The sequence below is a fragment of the Megalops cyprinoides genome, chromosome 19 (genome assembly GCF_013368585.1).
Source record: "Megalops cyprinoides isolate fMegCyp1 chromosome 19, fMegCyp1.pri, whole genome shotgun sequence".
NCBI lineage: Eukaryota > Metazoa > Chordata > Actinopteri > Elopiformes > Megalopidae > Megalops > Megalops cyprinoides.
The window spans coordinates 24,344,390-24,365,798 of record NC_050601.1 but is presented as its reverse complement, the minus strand read 5'-3'; the positions used below and the strand labels follow the sequence as shown (position 1 = coordinate 24,365,798).

At 43.1% G+C, this 21,409-nt stretch overlaps 1 protein-coding gene across 1 annotated transcript; it reads left to right on the top strand.

Annotated features, from left to right (window-relative positions):
- The first annotated feature begins 3,183 nt into the window (after nt 1–3,183).
- Nucleotides 3,184–19,808, top strand: zgc:113333 (beta-N-acetylhexosaminidase). Its single transcript, XM_036553012.1, has 14 exons — nt 3,184–3,346; nt 5,719–5,831; nt 6,633–6,900; nt 8,017–8,126; nt 8,576–8,663; nt 9,574–9,738; nt 10,551–10,734; nt 12,128–12,199; nt 12,735–12,939; nt 13,738–13,820; nt 14,317–14,392; nt 14,946–15,044; nt 17,227–17,316; nt 18,588–19,808. The coding sequence occupies exons 2-14, from the start codon at nt 5,743–5,745 to the stop codon at nt 18,769–18,771; spliced, it is 1,713 nt and encodes a 570-aa protein (XP_036408905.1). The 5' UTR covers nt 3,184–3,346; nt 5,719–5,742; the 3' UTR covers nt 18,772–19,808.
- The last annotated feature ends 1,601 nt before the right edge of the window (nt 19,809–21,409 follow it).

Below are 21,409 nucleotides of genomic sequence, written 5' to 3'. Positions count from 1 at the left end.
ATATTATCTTGTTGGTAAGATATGTGCCATTTAAAGGCAACTGTAGCTTGTACCTTGTGCATGACAAATGATGAGAAATATAAAAGGCACCTCCTGCCTGAACTCTGATGCAGAGGACAGCTCTTCGTACCCATCAGTTGAACTGTGCTGTGGGGTTCTGGTTCAGTAATTCCATGCCATTAATATGGTAAAACCCCCATTTCTATTAATAACTCTCTGTATTACTAGTAATCTCTCAAGGCATAACTGTACATGAGCAGTTTTTTTCTAATGAAAAAGTCATGACATTGGTCTAACCTTGACGTATATCAATTCTAATAACATGCAACAAACCACATTTGAGAAGCACCACAGCACCCAAAAATGAACAAATAAGAAAAGTAAATACTTTGAATGACAACCATATGCAAACAGTAGCTTCTATGCTTTAGCATGCAGAGTTGGAGACACAGAAGCAGACCATTTAAAAAGCTTAAGACTGAATGGTGTTTGGCCTTTTTATTGCTGGATAGGGATTGAAATAGCACCCTCATGTGGTTAACTACCATATGTATATACAACTTGCATCCTACTTAGCACATCCATCAACATCTCAGCATAACATCTTTGATGGCTTTAGCCAGAGGTAAAAACTCCTAAACACTCTTTTCTTATCTTATCTTATTGTGTAATATGCATTTCTGCCCTCAAATTACTTGTATTGCTAATTAGTTTATTAATATTCATGTATTACTCATATGAAATAATTATTGAAATGAGTGAAAAGAAATTGAGCATTCAGGACCCACAGAAGGTGGAGGCATTGTGTGCTGTCAGGCACTGTCTTTTCTGATCCACAGAAAGGTCTAATACCACCATTAGCAAAACATTTTATTCAAATCATTGTTGCACTGATAACACGTGGTATTTTACCTCCATTTTTGGTCGCATGAATCCTCAGCCTCCAAACACTAAAATCAAAGGGTATTAATATGCATTTTCAAAGGTCACTGACATTGACTGTTAATCAAATGTTTGCCGTTGAACAAGGGCTGGAGGTCTTCCCGTGAACCATTCACACAGGTGTGCACCGAAGCATTAGCACTGATTAAGCTTCTTGCTCAGCTGTACATGGGCAGTGCTCCACCTGGGATTAAAATCTGCGGCCTCCCAGTCAAGATGCTTAATCAAGCTGCCACAATGCTGCACTACTGCCATGCCAGGTGACACATAAAGCTGAGGCAGGTTAAATATTTGCATGTTAGAATGGGGGTGGGCCAGGCATAGTCGTGTTCACATATTAAACCGGGACTAGTCTTGTATTCAAAAACCTGTGAACAGCCACAGGAGGAAGACAGGAAATTTGCTTAGATACAAAAGGTGATATCAAGTTTGATTAACCAGGTACATTAAACCAGCCTTATCACCCGTGCAAAGAACTGAAGGCCCCTGTTCTGACAAATGGAGAGACTGATTGTGAGATCTGTGTTTGTGTCACACAGGAAGAGGGAAATGGATGTGTCGCATTTCGCTTGATCTCTTTCCACTGTCAAATGTATCAAAATATCAAAAAAAAAAATCTACTTCAGAAAGTAAAGCGTCACATCGGCTGGCATGAAACATTGAAGTGATGAAACTAAATAGCTGGTCATTCGTTGGAGCACTTCCTTTGCAACTGCCTTCCAGGTCACAACTCACAATTTTGCTTTTCATTCCAGAAAAGGTTCCATGCAAAAATTACATTTTGCTGTTTTTTTAAGATAATCCTGAATCAAGATATGAACACTGAAGTTTTGCACTAACTAAATCCATGAAGATGATTCGTTATGTACAGTCTACTGTCTTTGTAATTAATGTTTGTACTTCATGGAATTCCCAAGCATGTGGTTTACACTGTGATTTGTTTGCTGTATATGTATATATCTCCAAGGTCACCTCCTGCATTCAGGGTGGACTTCACAGAGGTCTTGCACTGCACACTATTTAGATATACAAAAATAAATCAAATCTGCAGACAAAGCAGACAAAGTCAAATGCAAACCTTTATCTGGACATCTGAACATGCCCAAAGAAAACAGCAAGGGGGACTGCTATATTTGCTTAGTTCCCAGAAGAGCAAGACAATGCCACTGTGTTTGCACAAACATTTTTCCCCTTCTTGCAGTCCCAAGCACGCCTCTGAAAAAGTTGTGGCTAAACATTTGCCTGCAAGAGTGACCACACCCACATTCCCCACAGGTTGCTAGCACATTTCATGATAGCATCCTACTTATTGGTTGCAATGGAGCTCACATATAAAAACAGCCATGTTCAATTAACTAAGAGAATTAATGACAAACAAAAGAATTCAGGCATCAACATGGTCTAAGAATCACCACTGGGAAGATGGCCCAGGGCATGGCTGTGTTATGGTAGAGAGTGAGCTATGATCACAATTCACAAAAATACCAAACATAATAAACTGTGCCATACTTCACTGGAACAAGAAGACTGACCTCTTCCATCTTTAAACAGTCGAGAGTCTTATGCTCACATGTAGATTAAATGGTTACCTGTACCGTCAACGTCCAAAAAGAAAATGAAATACTTGGTACTTGTACTAGGGACTGGTACTGATACTAAGGATGTCCGGAAAATTAGTGCAAAGAATTATAGTCTGCCTTAAACTTGCAAAAGAGTACTGAACATTGAATATTTGTGGTAATGGGCTTTCAAATTCACCAGCTTTTACAAAAATTCATCCAAAAAGTCTTCTCTAGGCACCAAAACCATTAAAATAGTAATCACAATAACAACAGTGGGCATTTAATTTTAAGAGCATCGACAGAGTGTTCATGATTCGCCATTTGGAACAGCGTAGGTCAGAGTTTAAACCTCAGGTTTAGACCACTAAACCGAGGTCTGGATCAGCTGCTCCTAACTTTTATTAAGAACACCTATTCAAATTCTGCCGCGGCCTCCTAGGTCGAACCTAAGGTTTAAACGCCTTTTAAGCAATCGCCTAGTAGTAATCGTTTGTGAAATTGTGTTTTGTGTTGACTGACCTTTATAAACTATCACAGCTCACTTGCGCTAACAGCCCCTAATTGTTTGCGCTACCATTCCGTGCGTTTGCGGCAGCAGGGTGTGACCACGTACCGCAAGTGATTGCCGTTGGTTGTGTGCAGTTGTTGAGCGAGATCATTTGAAGTGTTGCTAGGAGGCGCTAAGGGAAAGCACGGAAGTAATCTATCCTAGAATAGGTTCTGTCGTGTCGTTAAATCACAGGCGTTGTCTTTACTTTACTCATTTTTTGTTATCTCAGCAGCGATTTGCTTCCTGCTCCCCTCAAATGTAAATGTCCCGACTGCAATTCACGCGTCGCTTGGTACGTACACGCAGCAAAGCGTTTTTTTTTCCAGAATCTGTTTGTATAAACAAGTTTTGTATCAAATGCGTGATGTGTACTGTAAAAGCGAGTAATGTTTTAGTATGTCATTGCCGCTGAAATGTAGCACCGGATTGATCCATCTTAATCATTTTTCAGTAAATAGTTTTAGAGCTGGCAACTGACAGACAGCGTTCTGTGAGCTTTTGCGCACCTGTGTAAAACTTGAGGCATAAAGCAGCACGTTCGACAGCCTGTGCTGTTGTGTTAACGAAATCATAATGTCATTCCCCTTAATGAGGCGATCATTCCTCTATTATGCACTGACCCTGTCCAGTTATTGTAAATATTGGAAGGGTTAGTTACTTGCATGGCCTGATTTAACCCCAAACGTTGTCATTAACAGGGGAAATAATTATATTTCATGGATAATAACTTGATGAATTCACGTAGGTTGCACCCAATGACCCAAATACCGGTATAGCCTACACCGGCGCTAGAATGCAGAGAAACTGGTTTTTAAGAGAGAAAGTGAAATTTAAACTGTAAAATTAATTACTCATATCTATGGATAAATAATTTAATTGATCCTCTTCTGAAAAGACGAAACACTCCCTTAAACCACTATCAAACCAATTTATTAATCAAAGTTAATTTTCTAAATAAGTGTACCGGAGCAACTCACGTTGTCACAAGCTGGTTACATTTTGAAATGATTGGAAATGACCGTTTATGTGTATGCACATTTCAGCAGATAGATAGTGTAAGTTGCTGGATGCAATCCTGAGAAAACATTAAAATAAACAAAACAGCAAGTTAGTCACTTCCGCCCATCGATGGTTGTTTCCACGACACTATCTTCCACGGTGGTTTGTAGTTCGCACTTATGCTCCTGCACTTGGGTTAGTCTGTAAGATTGTGAAATGCGATGCTCTTTGTTAAGTATGTACTACTGTACAACTTTCCTTTGAGAATCTCGCACCGCACCGTGCAAATGGTTCCCATAATAACGAGCTTGCCAGTTATAATATCCAGCTAGCTAATTTATGATAGCTCGCTGATATCTTTTCTCCAATAAGATTAGCTAGTTAAATAGCCTACTTGTTACACATGTGGATAATAACGTTGCAATCAAAACTTTGCTTGGTAGCAACAGCTAGTAACCAGGTGTTAGCTGGCTGGCTGAAAAATGCTCGAGTTGATTGCTTAGTAGCGAAAATGTCTTTGTAAAGATGCTTGCAAGAAGCAACAATCCAAGGCGTAAACTCACAAACAGGCGAGCCTCCCTTTAGTGTACCCATCGGCCCTCTCAGTGATGTCAAAAAATGTACACGTTGAGGGGGGCTCCCATGAAGGAAGAGGGGGCGTTTTGGGATCATGCAGCAGGACTGGTCAAAACATCCACTCGGGGGTCTGCGTGTTCGAGCAGCGCGAATCGGGTGAGGAAATGGTTTGGGACGATAGGGTCGGAGCAAATTACTAAGGGCGTCAGCGCCGTTTGCAAGGTAGGAAAATGTGTAGCATAGTCCCTGGAATTAAGCAGTCGCAGGCATGAATGGAACCATACGTCATCGAGCTCGTGCTACCGGCGCGTTAACGTGAGAAGTAATAATCGGACATAGCGTGGACACGGAGTTGCTTCTTCCCATAGCCAATAGTTAATAGTAGTGTTGCAAACAACGTGTTAGCCTTACGGTGTTACAGCTGCATCGCCAGCTGTCAGGGGTCCCCTCAGAATTTTGATATTTAAGGAACAGTGAATCACTTGATGTGGTAGATGCAAAAGCGTTGGACCCCTCAAGGATTGCAGAGTCAAGACCAAAGTCTCCGATGAGCGGTGCTTAAAATGTCAAACCCTATGAGATTATTTACGTGCGTTAAACTAAATTATTACTATTTTTAATGGCAGCCACCTCAGTTTCCCTGGCCCAACCACAGACTGAAATGCAGTGTAGAAAACCAACTGGGGGTTTCCTTTTACTAGGCCTAATCCTTAAAAACCTTAAACCATTAAAAATCCTATGAACCGACATATCATGAACTACAGCTCGGGGGGGAAAAAGTTCGTTGGACTGTTCGACTGTTGGTCGGCATTCATACATCTGCTTTCCAACTGCAGTTTTCTGTGTGTGCTTTACCTCCAACCAGGCATTTTCCTTGGGGAACATTTTCCAAAGAAGTTTTCTTCCAAGCTTCCTTCCAAAAGGATGTCAAATTCCAAAACCCGGATGCTGACTGATAACAGCTAATCATTTTTAGAAGAAAATCAGTTTGAATTGTGGGCATGCACTGAGCACACGGTGCAGTCCGTTTCTCATATGATCGATGTTATTTACTCGTACGATGTTATATTTTGGGTTCTCTGGTTTTAGCTCTGAACTGCAGTAAGTAAAAAAATGCCAAACACCCGGGGGAAAATACTGCTGAGATTGGTGGTCACGTGTCTGGTCCTTGGGGTCGCCGTCAAAGTCCTCTCCCCGCACCGGTAAGTTGCTGTCTGTCTTTTTCATTTTGAGGTGCGTAGGCTGGCGGACAGACGCCTCGTCAGTCAGTCATGTATCATTCAAGCCACGTTTCAGGGCTCAGCCCAGATGCAGTCAAGCTGCAAAATGGGCTTTGTCTTCTGAATAACAGATTTAAGCAAGTTTTTCTTCTTGACTGTTCTGGAGGAAGCAGTATTCTTACGTCTCTCGCTCTCGCAAACCGACTCACTAGCTTCAATGTAAGGAATTTGGCGCAAAGCCGCAATTCCTTATCTTACCACTAGATGATGAACAGTGCTTTGCTTGCATACACACCGTCATTAGCTGGGGGGATCACTGAAATGAAGGGGAAACATTTAGAGAAAACGCTTGTTTTGAATTGGTTGCTCAGAATTAAGGACAAAGTGCATTGCAGTTACATTAAATTTGGGTTTTAGACTTGAGTGTATATTAACACATGAAAATGCCTCATGTCCATGCTCAAGTCCAAAGACACTTTTCCCCACACAGCTATAGCCTGCTGCAATGGCTAGAGCCAAATTGGCAGTAATGCAGTTTGGAGGCAGAAGTCTGTCCTTCTGTTGTTACATATGGAGAGAGTAACACTGTTTAACACTGGCCTTGCGTACTCCTTGCTTGTATTTGCCACGAGACGCAACCCTGTACACATGAGCAGCACGTCAGTCGGCATTGTTAAAGACACGCTGTCACGGGCGAGCTTTGGCACGGGAGCCATGCCAGTACAGTACAATACAGTACTGTACCACCGCCAAGCTGCCACCTCTTACCTCTCGTTGTTGCAGGTCGGCAGAAACCGTGCCGTCCGGCCAAAAGCAGCCGCTGACCGGCGGTGACTTTTGGAGCAAGAGCTCCGGAAAGAAGGAGGAGCTTCTGAAGCCAGAGGAGGCTCCACCCAAGGAAGTGGACGCACCCCAGGAAGTCCCGCCCAAAGAGGAGGATGCTGGCGCGCAGGCCCCGAATGCCGAGCCGCCCCGGGAACCCAGTGGCCCTCTACGCATCGTGCACCTGGACCTGAAGGGCGCCGCCCCCAAAATCAAATATCTGGAACAGGTGAGTGGGGGTTCAAAAGAAAAGGTGATTCTTAAAAAGGTCAGAGGTTACCAGACTATGTGCTAATTCTTAGTTTCATTCTTTTCATTCATTCTAAAGATCATTCATGATCTTTAACAGGTCAGGGCTAGCTGAACTTCAGGGCTAAACTGCAGATACAGTTCCAAATTGCATTTTGAAATGATGCAGTTTCAACCAGGTAACCATTTAAACTGCAAGAGTGGCTTGACAGCCGTGTATGTTAAAAAAGTTGATATCTGATATACACTGTATGGACAAAAGTATTCGGACACCTGACCATTACATTGTAATGACATTATATTAAAGTATATGTATTTGAATACAGAGTTGGTCCCCCTTTTGCAGCTATAACAGCTTCCACTCTTCTTGGAAGGCTTTCCACAAGATTTCAGGGTGTTTCTGTGGGAATTTGTGCCCATTCATTCTGTAGAGCATTTATGGGGTCAGGCACTGATGTTGGACGAGAAGGCCTGGCTCGCAATCTCCGTTCCAGTTCATCCCAAAGGTGCTCGATGGGGTTGAGGTCAGGGCTCTGTGTGGGCCAGTCAAGTTCTTCCACACCGAACTCATCAAACCATGTCTTTATAGTCCTTGCTTTGTGCACTGGGGCACAGTCATGTTGGAATAGAAAAGGGCCTTCCCCAAACTGTTGCCACAAAGTTGGAAGCATAGCATTGTACAAAATGTCTTGGTATGCTGAAGCATTAAGATTGCCCTTCACTGGAGATAAGGGGCCTAGCCCAAACCCTGAAAAACAGGTGTGGCCAAATACTTTTGTCCATATTTTATATCACTTTTGTCTTCCATGCATGGAAACCCCCCAGCACCCCCTCTCCCATGGTGGATGGAAAGGCTTCAGTGTTCCTGCAGGGCACGTTGGAGTTCCTACTGGTGTATATCAGAGCATTATCAGTTACCACTGATCTGGAATCAGTTGATGTGGTCTTATCATGCTGGCACTCAGTATACTACTAGCCAGACCAAAGAAAGTGTCCCATGAAATGGATCTGTGTGTGGATTTGTATTTCCGAAATGGGTGTGTTTTAAGCTCCATTGTTTCCAACTGACCTCTTCCTCCTCTTGGGCTCCTATCAGATTTTCCCGTTGTTCTCCTCACTGGGCGCCACTGGGGTCCTGATGGAATACGAGGACATGTTCCCCTACCAGGGCGACCTCAAGATTCTCCAGTCACCCCACGCGTACAGGTACGTTCTGCAGGGGGGTCGGGGAAAACCTCAGCCTCCAGCCCTCAGCCTTCGGTGAGAAAAACAGAACCTGGGGAAGGTGTTTGGTTGGATGCACAAAGCCATTGATGAACTGTCCTAGTGAAGGTCAGAGCACCTTGTCCACAGAGGAAGGATCAGTTTTTTTGCGAAATGATGGATTCGTGTAGAAGTACATTCCTTTGAATGAGACCCCACACGCACAGCTGCACTGCCATGAGAAGCATTGCTCCAGTTGAGTTTTTCCAGACAGGCAACTGAGTATACATGCTTTGTATGTTCTAACTAAACACTTTCAGTGGGTTTCTGTTTCATTGTACTCACTGACTACCCATGTGAAGTCAGCTACCGCTGATTTTTCAGAGTACAGCCCCCGTGGCCCTGTAACTGTCTTGTGTCTAATTGTGGATCCTGCTCTTTTTTTGGCACAGCTTGGAAGACATCAAACAAATAAGGAACCTGGCCAAGCTCAGCAATCTGGAGGTGATCCCTCTGGTTCAGGTGTTTGGGCATTTAGAGGTAAGAGATGAGAGCTAACACTGACTATGTACATATACACGTCCCACCACAATGGAAACTGTTGTAACAGAGACCACTGATACTGTGTCACATTGGCTCGGTCTCGGGGCGTTTCTCACTCATGATAGGATGACCAGCTACAGTCCAAAGCGACTGCTTTTATCAGTGGTTGTGCCTCTCGCCCACTCTAGCCTGGAGGTACAGTATATGTAACAGCCAGAACAAAGAGCTGACACATTGTTTTGAACACAAACGAAGAGTGTGGGAGAGTAAATGAGATATGAAGACCCATCCCAGACAGCACTACCTTTCGACACGGGGCAGGCTAAAAGTGTTTGTATTTGGTTGGATGCACTAAATGTGTACAGATTGTCTTTCTGAAGAGTCAGCGGCCTTCGTGTTTTTGGTACATCCAGCTAAAAGCTTTCCCCCAGGAGTTTGTTTTTGCGTACTTGAGACTTTTTTCCCAACTAAAATCCAATTTTAAGGAGATGGGCATGTTCAGGGGTAATTGTAAAGTACACCGCTGCTAAGTGTACTCTGAGTTGAGCTCATTAATGAGGAAGAACAGGCATTTTGGCCTGCGTCCGACTGTGTGCAACAGTGGCTTTGCCCTGCCTTTTCTTAATGCTGGCTTAATGGACCGGATGCTTTAATTGGGCCGTTTTTTTCTATCTCAATAATGTACTGACTCTTTCTCTCCCTCTCTCCCCCTTTCTCTATCTCTCTCATTCTTTTTCCCTCTCTCGCCTTTCCTCATTCTTACTTCCTCTGTCCCTCTCTCCTCCTTCCCTGCTCTCTCTCCTCATCTCTCCCTGTCTTTCTCTCCTTCCCCTACACTCTCTCGCTCTCCCCCTCTCTCCTTCTCTCTTTCCCTCTCATGCTCTTTCTGTCTCTCTCGTCTGGACAGTTTGTTTTGAAGCACGAGCAGTTCACCTCACTGAGGGAGATCGCGGAGTTTCCCAACAGCCTGAACCCGCATGCTCCAGGATCCCAGGCGCTAGTCAAGGACATGGTGACTCAGGTCTTGGAGCAGCACCCAGACTCCAGCTGGTTCCACATGGGAGCTGACGAGGTCTGTCATCCCCTGAGCCTGGTTTTTGTGGGCAAAGCGCAGTCTCAGATGTTGTTTCATTATGTATTATTGATTTCACACTTCTATTTATCCAACTGTCTTAATTTCATTGTTCTATTTTGCCCTCACCTTGGGATAAAGAGTACTGAGACTGAGAAACACCACACCAATGAAATATAGTACAGGAAACCATCACCATTCACAATTTTGCCATTTTCCAATACCACACCCACTCCATCTTCACAACTCTGTTGTCTCTGTTCCCAGGTGCGGGTGGTATTTGGCTTTCATGATGATGTCCACCCCGTTAATGTTCAAATATACATGTGGTCCTTTATAGCATTATTACTTTACATTTCATGTGTTTTTGTGACAGCAACAAAACTCTTTTTGTGGAGAGGTCCATCACATCCAAGTACAGTATTTGTGGACTTCCCCATTCCTTGCCTTCTGAATGACACTCTGCCAAATGTCCAGGGTCCCCTGTACTATTTATTGCAGTACATCATCAATATCTAAAACATGTGCAGTCTCCAGGGCTGATTTGAACAGTAGAGCTATATTACTGGGCAATTCATTACGCTGAACTGGGTACTTAACCTTAAACAAGGTACTCAGCCTGAATTTCTGCAATAAATGTCCTGCTGTACAGGTGCATTAGGCATCATATGCATGCCACACATTGCTCTTGATCAGAGCCACTTCTAAGTGAGCAGCGTAGTGTATGGGATGGTACGGATGAGGGGGGTCAATGACAGTTGCCTTGACGGCATGCGTGGGGCCGTTCATTCATTTGTTTGTTCCACCCGCAGGTGTTTGGCCTCGGCGAGAGCCAGGATTCTAAGAACTGGCTACACACCAACAATGGGGACAAGGGGAGGATGTATCTGAACCATGTGACCACAGTGGCGCGCTTCATCAAAGAGAAGAGGCCCGCCGTCGGGCTGCTGATGTGGGATGATATGATGAGGCAGATTGGCGTTGACGTCCTCAAAGGTTAGGCCTAAATGCCACCCCCTGCCCCAAACATGCGCGCGTGCATGCACACACACGCGCACATGCACATGAACAAACTCACAGACAGACACACACGCACGCGCACGCATGTGCATACACACAAACACACATACACACTTACACATACTCTCACACATAAGCACACACTGATCAACTGTCAACTATTCAGAATAAAAAAATAATGCTTCAGAAGTCATTTTGTTGATATTTTACAGATTTGTGCATGCATATTGTATATCAGTAAACAGTGGTATCTTTCTGTGCATTAGTGACTGTACAAATTGCTGTATGTTTGTGTTATGATGTATGTATGTATATATGTCTGCTAAGTGAATAAGTAAAAGAATCTATTAATATTAATATTTAAAAAATCAGGATTCATGGAATACCCAGACAAGATCATCAACCACTGTGTACAAACGTAGTTAAGTTATAATGGAAGAACACTGAACGGCATTAGACTGGGTTAATCCAAGCCAATGTTTGTGTATGTTTCCATTCTGCAGAAAGTGGAAGTCTTCTGATTGGTGACCTTGTCATTGTCCGGTTTGACTAGTGAGAAGTTAACAAAATCCGTCAGTTAAATTAAAACAGATTATGCAAAGAATAATTGATGAGAATAGCCTTAGTTACCTCAAACAAAGTGGGATTATAAATTTCAGTTGAGTCCAGAATTGTCATTGAATGAAATGACCACTGTTATGATTCTATACAGAGAGCACAAACATAAGAAATAAGGTTACGGATTTTGAACGTTTTAAGGAACTTGTTGTTTCTAGTAACATAAAAACATTTCTCACACAACACATCTGGTTTTGTGTCAGTGAAGCATTCTGCATGCAAATGTATCAGGGCACCAGAGATTGTCATGTCCGGCAAAAGTCACACTAGGCAAATTTTCGTCTGCTGCGTGGGTAGTGGCAACGCCCTCAGCTTGAACTGGAGGGCATGGAAGGTGGAACTGCTGCCTTTTTCTTTTAGGGTGCAAAGGAATGTGGCTCGTCATCCACAGGCTATACCGGTTCTCTTGTACAAATTTCAGGTCACTGCAATTAGCCTAGCAGCACTTGCTTTTTAGGCCAATATCCTGCTACTGTTGCTGTCACGGTAACTGCTCAACTGCTGTTACTGATGACCACAGCCCCAGCAGCTACGTCAGTTATAATGATAGTAACAATGATAACCGCAACAGGGGTGAAAACAGTGAAATGAAACTTGGTGACCTAAACAGATCTAAGACTAATAATGATGTTGTGATGTCATAAAGCACCAGGTCACAATGTGGTGATAGTGTTGCATTTATTCTAATTAGAAAAAAAAACGGTAAATCATATTTCATCATCAATGACGTGTACATGTCCCCTGTCTTCAGAGTCCGGATTGCAAAATCTTGCCTCTCCCATGATCTGGTTCTACAGTCCAGAGTTGAACTTGAAGGCAATTGGTGAGTTTAGCCATTTTTTATGGCTCTTCAGCCTAACCAGGTCTTGCCATACATCATGTCATACACCATATTTAAAAGATTACAGTCAAATTTCACTGTGGTTACTTCTGGTAACCTTTAATCATCAAAAACAGGAGTGTTGGTGTGCCATTTTTATTTGCTCAGATGGAGAATGACATGTACAATTTTAACACTACTGAAACTGGAAACTGTCCATTTTTTAAATGATCAGATGTCACAGACACACACGTTTTATGAGGTTTGTGTAAAGAGTGACACTTCACAAAAAAGGAAGGACAAGCAATGATCCAATATTTACAGTAGAGATGTAATGGAATTTTGTGTGAGCATTAGCGTGACTTGTTTTTGAGTACCTCTACATAATTATCTTTATGAAATTCAACTTCAAAATGGAAACAATAGAACAACCAAGTAAGTAACACAAAGAATATTTACATTCAACATGTCATTGTCATTCATAATCATTTCATGATTGTGCCAATGAGGACCTCCTTCCCCCCCCCCCCCCCTCCAGATAATCTCATCTCCAAGTACCAGGAGGTGGGATTCAAGGGCGTTTGGTTCGCAAGTGCCTTCAAGGGGGCATCGGATATCGCCCAGATATGGACGCCACTGGGGCACCACCTGAACAACCACCTGTCCTGGCTAAAGGTCATCTCCTCAATGTCCAAGTACCCCTCCATCTCCTTCAGGGGCATCGTGCTGACTGGATGGCAGAGGTAAAGTTCACATGCCAAATTTCTCTGAGAATTGTGACAAAGCCATTCCATGCTCAAAAGGCAGATGTAAAAGCGCTGAAGGTATAAATTGTTCTGTGCATTACAGGCAGCCAGTGCTGTTGCACACAATGTTGGCATTTACATGATGAATGGGGCCGTTCACAGTCCATACCTAGGATGTTGGGGACCGGGCGGGGTGGGGGGGGGGACTAGACACCTGTGGTTTTTTACTAGATCGGTGATGTTGGCATTCCTCAATGTCCCTTCCATTTATCTCCTCACAGTTTTTCTTAATTACCACAGTAACACAGCCTTCTGACTCACTACTTTGTTGTAAGTAGCAACTGTCAGTAACTTTTGCAGGCTGAGCAACCATGGCTTTGCACAGCAAAAAAAAGATACTGGGGAAAACTACCTACTAAGGTGAATTCAACCAGGTGGCCTGGTTTCAGATCTACAGCAGAAGTGGGGTATTAGTGATGGTAAGGGCTGCAGTGTGGTGTAGTGTTATGGAGCAGGGCTTGGAGCTTGAGTACTGCCAGTTCGATTCCCTCCTGTTGTACCCTTAGGCAAAGTACTTAACCTACAATTGCCTCAATAAATATTCAGCTGTATAAGTGGATAAAACTTTATCGTATGTAAGTTGCTGTGGATAACAGCATCTAAATGACAATAATGTAATATATGTAAATCGCTCTCAATGAGCGCATTTGCAAAGCAAATCGCACTGCCGTGTAGCGTATTTGGTGTTACTTGCTCTTGTGTATGACCGCAATGCCCTGACTGCATGCGTTCCAGGTATGAACACTTCACAGTGCTGTGTGAAATCCTGCCTGTGGCTATCCCCTCCCTGGCTGTGTGCCTGCAGACTCTGGTGCACGGTGAGTGCCGTCCGACAGGCCGCAGGGGTGACGTCTGTAACGCACAGTATGGGGGTGCGGGAGGCACAAAGCAAGCACGCCACACACACAGTACGCACACAGTTCAGTACGCCCAACACAGAACCGAGAGGTACAGGAGGGCAATCTTACTGAGAGCCGCCCAGTGCTGTTTAAGCTCCGTAAGCTCAATGTGTTCTCCTCCTTTGCAGTCTAAGCTGTCTCTGTTGTCCTTCCGCTGACATTCTGGGCAAGTCTGCCACAAGCATGCAGAGCAGAAGGCACAGAAGCCTGTGTCTGCGGGTCACAAAGTTTCTTAAAAGTGGAGAGAAAATTCCGTGCAGGATACACTTTTTTTTTTTAACTTTTATTTGCTTAAACTACACCCATAGAAACCTGCAAAAAGTAGGTTGTATTTTCATATTACATTTATGATATTAAATGTGTGTGTGTGTGTGTGTGTGTGTGTGTGTGTGTGTGTGTGTGTGTGTGAGAACAGGTGAATTTGCAGACAAGGCACAGCTGGAAACGCAGCACATCCTGGGATGTAAGATTGCGATTGACAAAGGCATCTGGTACAGTACTCTGCTCCTCATCTGTCACGACACAGCACTGTCTCTGCACTGACCAGGAGAGTTCAGTCATTTTCCAGACAAAAATACACAGCCTGTGACTTTTGTTATAACCAAGCATTTTAGGAACATTTTTTACTTCAAGAATGGCAAATTGCTATGTCGGTCACAACATTTGTGACCCATGTTTTAAAGGTACCCAGGGTGGTTGGGTTAGGTTTAGGGTTAGGGTTAGGCTTTGAGTGTAGGGTTTGACTTTTGAGCCACAGTACACACTTCATGTTAAACGATACTGAAAATAATCTAATTTAATTGTAAAGGTAAATCTGCTCTGCACAATGATAGCTGACATGTAAACGTTCAATTTTGAGATTACCCTCAACTGCTGGACATCATTTACCTAACAGTACATGCAAATTCACTTGTCTTTTGGTTATCAGAGAAAAACTCTCACGAAAGGCATAAGCTTTTCTTTGGCATCTGTGTGCTGTGGGGCTGCGCCGCAGAGAAGTTGTCCTGTGCCTCAGTCGGCCATGTTGTGTGCTGTGTCCCGCAGTGAGGGGAGCGGCGCGTTCTCAGGCTCGCAGGTGTACAACATGGTGCTGCACATCAGCAGGAACTTGCAGAAACAGACTGACGATCTGATGAAGGACTAGTAAGTTCCGCCAGCCTCCCGTCCAAACCGGTCGGCATCCAGAAATACTTACATCTGCAGAATCCTGCTTTCCTGGCAAGCGCCCAGCCCTGTTTCAACTCAGAATGTGTGATGGGCAAAACTGCTGGGGGGGGGGGGGTGCAGATAAGTGTCTGAATGCATGGGTAAGATGAAAGGGGTGATTATTCTAAACAGACCAAACCCATCACAAGCAAATTTCTTATAATGATCTGTAGAACTTGCAACACTCAAATGCCTTTTTACCAGTCAATATGCATGACTACAACGTGTTGACATCCAAAGTAAGTTTAATCACTAGGGGTGTCCCCGACTAAGAATTTACATGGTCAAGTCTTGCCTATCGTTGAATCATGTTTTTTTTTTTTTTTTTTGCCCATTGATCCATATTCTCATTTGTGACATTGGCTTCCATTTTTTCCACACCAGACAAAAGAGCTGAAACACCCAATTAAACAATTTGTCTTCTTGACTTGGCTAAGAATTTGTTTTAAAATAGGACATGTTCTATCCTTTTTCTCACTCATTATTTGAAAAGTCTGCAAGGTGGCCTTATAACGATAATAAATATGCCCATTTAAAATATAGAAGGCCCACAGCTTACAGTAAAACAGAAACCAGAGTAGGTAGGTACAAAACTTTTTTCACACACAGAAACAATTTGATAATGAAATGACCAAAACTGAAACAAGGCCACTGTCAAGTGTTGGCATATCAAACATCAAACAAAGTGGCATATAAAAAAAAAAATGACCATAACAAAATATAGGTTTAAATAACAAACGGGCTAACACATGCCTTGGATTTTTTTAAAGTTTTTTTAAGTTAAGGTGAATCCCTACAAGCTATAAATTAAAGTCAATATGGAATAAACATTATTCATTAAGTGATTCCTTAACATTAAGATAAAAATGAACAATTTCGTGCAGAACAACATCAGCGCAAAGTAGAATAAAATGTACAACAACATTTTGGATTAAACAGAATGGGATAAACCTGATATAAATAACAAATAACTGCAGAGAGACCTAATGGGCTCTTAGCAGTGTAGATAGGCCTAAAGGCTAAACAATTTCACAATGTTGGCAAATCAAATTAAATCGGCTAAAATTGCCTGTGTGCGCCGCTTACTTGATTATTTTCAAATTGTGTTTGAGCATGCCGTACAGTGCAGAGCAACATCCATGCAAAAAACAAACAAAAAATATATAATTAAATTACAATAGGATAAGCCTGCCTAAATAAATAAAAAAAAAAAATACAATAACGAAATAATAGTAAGAATCAAGTAGGTCGAAGAAGGCGCATAACAAATAGTTGTTACACTGCAGAGACCAGGCTCTAAGCACTGCAGTGGGTAGCCTATCCAACTTTAGGCTAAACAAGTTCACAATGTCCAAAAATCAAATTAGAACCGGCTAAAAGGTTTTGAAATCACTTTCAACCTGATCAAACAAAAATAGCGAGGCTTTCACTGCGTCTGTGTCCGCTTGATTCTTACCATAACCACATTTTGCAATGATTCGACTGTGAGATTGGCAGTCGAATCAGGCTCCTTAGATCACATCGTTGAATAGTCGACTATTTGGGGTCACCCCTATTAATCACAATACCTTTTTTTCACGTAATGTATTTGAGCTCCATTTTTTTTTTAAACAAGGGTGCCAAACTATGTTTTGCCCCAGAGCTGGGGCCTGCTTCTCTTGAGTATGTTTCTCTCACTCAGTATAACACAGGCCAGGGTTGGAACCTGACCAAACAATCACACCCTAAGATTAAGTGAGGTTTACCTCCCTTTGTCTAATGCTATTTAATCAAAGTTTCGCTGAGATTCAGGTGACAGGGATATTTCTTCTCTTGATTACTGAATTGATGTTGACAAGAGATTTTTCTTTTGTCTGTCCCGGAGGGAATGTCATTGTTTTTAAAACCATAACTTTGTGCTATCTGTTAAGTTTACCGTAATGGCTTTGCTGTCTTTGCTCACATTCCATCTCATGGTATATTATAAGGTTCTGTTGTTTCTCTGTAACACACTCCTGGAAGATTCCTGCTCTGCATTCAGTTAAAATCTGACAGTTGACTGCACAGTAAGTGTATAGGGAAAAATCTTCCGCTTCTTTCTCTTCCTGTATTTTTTCCAATTTATGCTCATCCCTTGCAGCAACGTGAGAGGGTCGTTCACCCACTACCACCGAAAATACAACTTTGCGAACCCGCGGAATCTAGGATTCTTCATGGAGAAGCTGAAAAAGTGAGTGTCTTTCTTTAATGGGGCGGGGTCAGAATAGCACCCATGCGGTCCTTTTGGTCTGGACCCATGCAACACAGGTTACTGTGTGTGTGTGTAAACGTCCCCGTCACAGCAAACCCACACCATTTGCATGGATGCCTTCTACATATTCCAGTGAATCCATACTAGTAATACAGACTTGTGTATTAACGGGATTAGTTCCTGTCACAAAGCAACCACATTCTCAGTGTAAAAACAATGTAATACTGCATTAAATGTGGGTAATATGTGAAGCAAACGTAGGAGGGTGTGGCCTGGGAAGAAAGCGTGAACGCAGGAATAGGAAGTTCTGCCTAGTCCAAAAGTTTGAAACCACTATTTCCAAATTGTAAAGGTCTCCGGTCTTCCTGTGTGAAGTCAGTCGCACATGCAGCAAGGCCCAGATTGAGCAGAACAGTTTGCACTTTCAGGCTTATGTGTGTCAAGCTTTACTGCACAAAATAAAGCAGGGTAACACACACTACCTGTCTAAGGGGTGGGCTGAGAGACAGTCACCCAGCATGCATTGTGGCCCAGACCCAGCAGGCCACCAGCTACCAGTGCTGAAAAAAATCAAACTGGAAATGCGAGTAAATCCAGTACCTCATTTCACCTCTTAAAAGAAAAGTCAAAAACATTGATCAGTATCAGTGTCTGTAAAATGCTAGTTACAAGCACCAAATAAACCAGAGATGAGTCTCCTCTCCTTGTTGGCGACTGTACAAAAATGTGAGATTTTCTTTTTAAGCAGCAAAGAGTCTGGAGCTTGTAATACTGTTTCAGAACTGGTTTCTTAAACATGGCATGAGTTCAGTATTTTATAATATTAATATGTGTAAAGTAGTGCAAGTTTCCACCAGACTGGACAGCCACTGTGGTCTTACAACCATAATCGTTGATTATTTGACAACTCAGTCTGATAAATTCAAACTGATGTTTACATAAATGCTTGCATGCATAATAGTGTGTTCCATATCAGGGTTTGCAAGGGCCTGGAGCCCAATCTCCCTTGCAGTCGCTGAACCAGTCTGACTGGTTCTTTGGAGTTAACTAACGAACCCTGTCACCTTACCTCACTTAAAGGCAGTGATTCATGGAGGAAAAACTTATTTCCTAATGTGTGGTTTCTGCACTGTTTATAACTTGACAGCAAACCTAAAACAAAACTAAAGGTGGATCCCATGAATCCTCCCTTTGCCATTGGCCGGTTGCCCCTGGCTATGGAGGAAAGGTCTGACATGCTGTTGTTGCAGGCTGCTGGATGAGTGGGAGACCTACATGGAGAATTTCCGCACCCAGATGGAGGCCATCTTCTTCCCTGACACCGTGGAGGAGTGGATGGATGAGAACGTCAACCGCAACATGGACCGCCTCCGCAAGATGGTGGGCGATGCCGAGCGCATCGGGAAGCTCAAGGGCGGGCCTAAATCACACTGACGCTCCCCGCCCCCTCCTCCACCTTGGGGGTGGTACGGGGTGGGGGTAGGGAGCTGAGCGGCATTTGGAAAAGAGACATAGTGCTCCCTGACCCTGGACTTCCTGGGAACTCTGGTCCCGTTAATTTGCCAGTGCGCTTGCATTCTTAGCGGACAGCTGAACTGACATGGTTCTGTCAATCCAGGGATGTCCTATCCCTTGTTCCCATGCATGCTGTTTGCATTTCGACCCGAAATGCATTTCCCCCAGATGCAGCACATTGCTCTTTGACCTTGAGAATGTATTTGCCATTTGCGATGATCTGCTCTCTAATTTAAGTACGCTTGTGTAGCACATAACATTCTCACATTGGCTAATCCATCCCATCACTAATCGCTGATTCCCTCTTATGGTAATAGGGTTATATTTACATGCTACAGTAGACTGATCAGATATACGCAGAAGGACTCACATTGCATTTCTAAAGGTTCACGGCCCAAACGCAGTACTGGTTCTTAAAACTAAACATATGGTGTTAATAAGTCAAAGCATTCTGTTTACTGCCATTTTTAGGGTCCAGTCATATTTCTTTGTGGGAGCAGTTCTTTCTACAGCAAGATTTCATTCCCTACCACTGCTTGCCTTAGATACCTCACCGTAAAATGTACAATGCACATAGGTTTTTCCAGCATGTGCTGGAAGGAAAAAAAACAAGACCCCTTCTCAGAAATCTTACTCTGCTTTTCTTCTGTTAAAGACTATGGAATGGCCTAGTATGCATACAGGCTACGGAATCCCAGAATCCAGGGTGCCAGTCTGCTGGCAGACATTACCCTTTGGCAATGGCGGAGGACAGGCCAAGACAGAGCACTTGCTCGCCTCAAAGTGTGTTCTCTCAGACGGCTAATATTAGCAGACATTGGTATCCAGCACGACAGGATTCTGGCGTGAGAACTTGAACTACTACACCAGTCAGACAATCCCACTGACCTCATTCTCAAAATTCAAAAAGGACACGCAGCATTGCCAGCTCATCAGAGCACAAAGTCGCTTTTTTGTTGTTTGGTTTTTTTTTTTTTTTTGGTCACTAGTGATAGCACTGGCCGTTCATTCATGACAATTTTTATCTTCTGGTCTGCAGGTCTACAGTGATTTCTGACCAGGTTCATGACAAAACTTGATGTTCTTTTGACTACAGCACTACCTTGGCAGCCCTTCTTTTTTGTCACCACTTATCTGCTGCCCATAAATGCTGTCTGTGGAATTAATGGTGAAAATGGATGACACCATTGTGTCTTTTCCCTGGGTCATGCCCTCCTGACTGGAACTTTATCACTGAACATCTCTAATTTAGTTAGTGATATTAAAATGCCGTGTGAAGAGATGTTGTTTGCATCACATTCCTTTATTTCCAGAGATGTTCTGAAGTTTATTTTTAAACTCCCATACTGTAACGTTAGTATTGGTTGATTGTGGTTTGCCCAGTCATGGTAGAATGGTTGTGAATGTCTGTATGCCAGTTTTTTATTTCTGTTGAATAAGGAAGATTCAGGGCTATGTTGCTGAAAAGAAACAAACTGCAGATACAACTATCTTTTTGTTGTTTCCATGTTATGTTTGTGTGTTTATAGCTTTACAAGGGAATAAAAGGTATACAAATGGTGTATATCAAACCACTTTGTTTGACATTTTATCTCCATGTGGCTTGATCCATCTCTTAATTGAGTGTTGAGTGGTTAGGGTTGGGGGGATCTATAATTTTTGCCATGAAACTCAGTCTGATCTGGACAGTCTGATTTTAGAAATGAAATGTATAGTATAAGTGTATTATCAGTACATGGTGAGTTGAAACAGGTTTGTTGTAACCAATCCAATGCTGCTATTAAATATTTTACATTTACATGTATTCATTTGGCAGATGCTTTTATCCAAAGCGACTTACATAGAGTTCTTTACAATGTTATTCATTTATACAGCCGAGGCAACTGTGGGTTAAGTACCTTGCCCAAGGGTACAACAGCAGTGTCCCAGCAGGGATCGAACCTGCAACCTTTCGGGTACGAGTCCTGTTCCTTAACCATTGTGCTACACTGCTGCCCGTATAAATATCTTCTGGCAGATGTGTTCACATATGGCCATGGGGATCCAGTCCTTTCTTTTCTTTTTTAAGCCTTTTTGTATGTTTGCTAGGATCATCACTCCTACTTTCAGCTCATCTCACTGTGATGCTTGCTGTAGTCATACAGTAGCAGTGAAGTGATGCACTCACACAGTCCAGCGGGTTTCAGAGACATCTTTCACCCAGTGATTGACACCTGGAGGAACAAGCGATCAGAATTCCCATCCAACCGAACCCAAAGCGGAGACCACCGCCTTAAAGGAGAGCTGCCATTCGCTGGGCCAGACGTGCTTCCCGCAAAGCACCCTGTTGCCATGTGACAGCTATGCGATCACGCAAAATCTTCCAGTTCTGGCAGACCGATGATTTTGACCCTTGGCCCCACCCTTACAGTGACCTAACCAGACCCAACTTCCTGTTAGACTCTTCAGCTGATTTGACACACCGAGGGAGGACGTCCCACTACATGTCTTCCCATACAACTAATAAATGATGTATTGTGGAGTTGATTCACATGCATGTACCTGCAGCCATCACTGG